This window comes from Mus pahari, chromosome 21, assembly GCF_900095145.1.
Source record: "Mus pahari chromosome 21, PAHARI_EIJ_v1.1, whole genome shotgun sequence".
In the NCBI taxonomy this organism is placed as follows: Eukaryota; Metazoa; Chordata; class Mammalia; order Rodentia; family Muridae; genus Mus; species Mus pahari.
In genome coordinates this window covers 23,575,865-23,579,912 of record NC_034610.1, presented here as the reverse complement: position 1 = coordinate 23,579,912, position 4,048 = coordinate 23,575,865, and the positions used below count along the sequence as shown (strand labels likewise).

General features: G+C 53.1%; 1 protein-coding gene across 2 annotated transcripts in view; it reads right to left on the bottom strand.

The window, feature by feature from the left end:
- The window catches only part of Lhfpl5 (LHFPL tetraspan subfamily member 5), an 8,447-nt gene that overhangs the window by 1,420 nt on the left and 2,979 nt on the right, over positions 1–4,048 (bottom strand). The window contains exon 2 of one of the 2 annotated variants that reach the window (XM_029533130.1): positions 1,658–1,894. In XM_029533130.1, the coding sequence (XP_029388990.1) occupies positions 1,658–1,894 (237 nt within the window). Of the gene's footprint in view, positions 1–1,556; positions 1,895–4,048 lie in introns of those variants that run through there. The other variant, XM_021221667.2, reaches the window with a different exon arrangement.

Below are 4,048 nucleotides of genomic sequence, written 5' to 3'. Positions count from 1 at the left end.
AGGCAGAGGCAGGCGGATTTCTGAGTTTGAGGCCAGCCTGGTCTACAGAGTGAGTTCCAGGACAGCCAGGGCTACACAGAGAAACCCTGTCTCAAAAGAGAAAAAAAAATGACGTACAAAAAAAAAAAAACTAGGCAGCCAATTAACAGTGGGGTCCAGACTGAACCCTATCCTGCAGGAAGCCAGCCATGGAAGGTGCAGAGCTGAGCCAGGTTTCTGACTTTCCTAGGAAGAAGTGGGGGCTATCTGACTTATTATTCAGCTTGTGTTCCAACTGAAGGATGTTAAACGGATGTGCTCAGCCATAACCAAGCAAGACCTGGGTGATAGTGGGGGAATAAAATATGGGGGGAGAAAGATCTGGAAAGACTGAAGATAGGTGTGTGGGGTTGAGAGGGGCCGTTTTAATCATCGGGTAAGGCTGCCTGTGTACGAGGCTCTTGAGAGACTGCAAACAGCACATTGCACATAAGACAAATTTGAGGAACTCCACACAGTGCTCCCTATTCCCTCCCCGGGGAAAGCCTGCACTCCAGAGAAGACACTGAGAAGAGTGCTGGAGGAAGCCCCTGCCCACACATTGCCTCTTTGGGTCCCTGTGAGCGGTGATAACAATGCTCCCTATAAGCAAACATCACCCCAGCCTTGTATGGGGAGGGCACTCTATAAACACTACATTTTCTTTACCTAAGTAGGGTTCTTGGGGTACCCAGCAGCTTCAAGAACCCCCGTGAGGGTAAGATACTTTATCCATCTCTTGCTATGTACAGTCCCCATCACCAGTCACAGAGACGGGTGGGCTTCAGGCTCAGCTAGAGGAGGCCTGGCTTCTGGGCCTCCAGTTTCTCCTATGCAGAGTGTCCTTGGCTCTGGGGCCAGCAGAGAGTAAGAGGCTGTCACTGCCACTAGTCCAGGTCCAAGGTCTGATGTGATGGAACTTTCTCTCAGAAGGCTGGGGAGATCCTTAAGGTGCCTCAGGTGTAATGGTGGCCATCTGCTAGCATAACAGCATTTGGGGAATCCTGAGGCTGTAAGACAGGCTCTGATCTCTGGCTGGATTGATAGACACAGGAAAAGCCCCTCGGGGATAATTTGAAAGAAGGACCAAATGGAAACAGGCGTAAAATCCCAGGCAGCAGGAGTCCAAAGTTAAGCACAGAGATCCATGTGCCGCCCCCCCCCACCCCCCGGCGTCAGCAGTAACTGGCTAGTGGCAAAGGAGTTGGACAGACTGGAGCGGGGCCTGGGAGCACCACACTACAGCCTCTCACTACAGGACCACGGGAGCTGTCCGTTCAGCACCACCTCGTACTTTACCAGGCACACCCTTTGCAGTAACTCATGACTTCTCCCCCACCATCCTCTCTACCTGCCAACCCCCTTGCCCCATGACTTAGGCCAGCATCAGTGCCTCCCTCCCGGGGGACCGCATCTTGCTCTCCCAGCCATATTGGGACTGTTTCCTGCTCACAGGTCTCTTCTGAATAGCATGCCAGCTTTGAACACTCCACTGATGGCCTTTCTCAGGGAGGACAGGTATGGCTGCTGGTCTTAGCTCAAGAGGCCCAGACACACTTGGCTTCAGAGAGCCACCACCGCAACCACCTCTCCACCCACAGCCCCAGGGAAGGATATACCCATGGAGAAAGACAGGTACCATTCCCATCTGCCTTGTAGTCATCGGGGAGGAGCTTGTCCTGCCGGTAGCCCAACACGAAAGCCAGGAAGGAGAGGATGAGCGCATCTCCGATACTGAGGATGGCCAGCATGAAGGCCCAGCGGATGGTGCAGTGGCCCAGTGTGTACTTGCCCGTCTGCTCGCCACACATACGCCGCACCTCGCTGGAGTCCCAACCATCTGGGTAGACCAGACATCCGATCATTAGGCCCGTGGCTAGGGAGACAAGAGAGTACCAGTGGTGTCAGGCTGTACATACTCCCCAGCTTCCTCCTCACACCCTGATCTCCATGTGTCACCCCCCTGGTCTCTGGGTTAACCTTGGGAAACACCAGGGGCAGCTCCTTCTGTGTAAGATGCAAGTGGGAAAGCTGAAACTTACAAAGCTAGAGCACTGAGAACCAGCAGTCAGGATGGTGGTGGAGGCAATGGCTTCCCATGCTTCTCCCACCTGGCCAGTCCCACCCTGGACAGACTCAGCAAGGCGCTGCCTACTGTGGCTCCAAAGCCTTCCAGCATCTGATCCCACCCAAGATGCATCTCTTCTGAGAGACACTTGCTCACCCTCCACCTCTGAGATAACGTGGAGTGTGGGAGGCAGGTGGTAGTTCTGACCAGCATCATCACAGCACACCCCATGATTCAGGACCTTTGACCTAACGAACGCATGGCCCAACCCTGTCCCCAGCTTCTCACTTTTTTCAGGAACCTTCCGCGCTCTTTCCCTCTGCAGTAATGACAGCAAAAACAACCCAGACCGGGGGAAGCAGGGTCCTCGGTGATGCCAGAGGGCACAAAAGGAGAGCGAATGAACTGTGTGTGCTTCGGGTCACTGCAGTTCCAGGTTCTTGTCTCTCCCTGCCTGTGGGTCCCATGACTGCCAAGCACTTTTACGATGTTTCTCATGCAGAGTACCATCCCATCCTCACGGGTTCCCCGAGGGATGGGGTACTACATGCTACAGGTGATATGTGTTGTGCTGAATGATTTGAATGTCCCAAAAGCTGTATGTTGAAGTTTTAGCCCTTAGAGTGATGGTATCAGAAGGTGGGGCTTTGGGGAGAATGGTGCTTTGAATCTGCCTGGCTCAGGAGTGGCGCTATTTGGAGGGGAGGCCTTGTTGAAGTGAGTGTGGCCTTATTGGAGTGGGTGTGGTCTTGTTGGAGGACATGTGCCACTGTGGGTGTGGGCTTTAAGACCCTCATCCTAGCTGCCTGAAAGCCAGTCTTCTCCTATAAACCTTAAGATAAAGATGTAGAACTCTCAGCTCCTCCTGCACCATGCTTGCCTGGATGCTGTCACACTCCTGCCTTGATGGAAATGGACTGAACCTCTAAGCCTGTAAGCCAACCCCAATTAAATAGTGTCCTTATAAGAGTTGCCTTGGTCATGGTGCCTGATCACAGCAGTAAACCCTAAGACAGGAAGTAATTAATTAGCTCAGGAGGTGGAGCCCTCATACACAGGATTAGCACACTTACAAAAGGGAAACCAGAGAGACTTCTTGCCTTTTCCATCCTTTGTGGGCAGAACAAGAAGTCAGCAGCCTGTGCCTGGAAGATGACCCTCATCGGCACCACACTGTACCAACATCTGACCACACTTACACAGGCTCCAGAGCCACGGGAGATGAAGAAATGCCTATTGTCTAGGCTCCTTCATCTATTGGAATTTGTATAACACAATCTCACTAAGGCAGGAGGTTACCAAGATTCAGGGAAAACAACTGAGCCCGTGTTCAGCCTGCACCCTGAGCTCCACCTGAGTGCCCCCACCTTTGCAGATGAATCAGTTCTGTTCTCCCACCCCCATCCTCTGGGTTTATGGAAAATTTTGAGCTGACAGATGAATCCCCCAGTTGCTGGCTATGAGACACACCTGTTCAGCCCTTGCCTCCCCGACACAGAGTGAAACATGGCACCGCCTTTTTCTTTGCTCCACATAAATGCTTCATGGGATGGCTCTTAGCCATCTCTGCTACCGGCTCTGTGACCCAGATAGCATCTGGCTCAAATGGCCTGGTGATCCTCCACCCAGGCCTCCCTTCTGTTGCCTGCTCAGCAAGCACACCTGTTGGATGATGCTGGAGGGGGGCAGACAGCTCTAAGAAAGGATGGTGTGTCTCCACATCATCCCGGAGTCCTGCAGTGGAAGAGCAGCTGGCAAGCACAGCCACCCCACTGCTCTGTGGACTCAGTCTCCACTGCCCCTTCCTGATATGATCATCATGGCGTGCTGTCCCCTACTGCCCCTTCCTGATATGATCATCATGGTGTGCTGTCCCCTACTGCCCCTTCCTGATATGATCATCATGGCCTGCTGTCTCCACTGCCCCTTCCTGATATGATCATCGTGGCCTGCTGTCCCCTA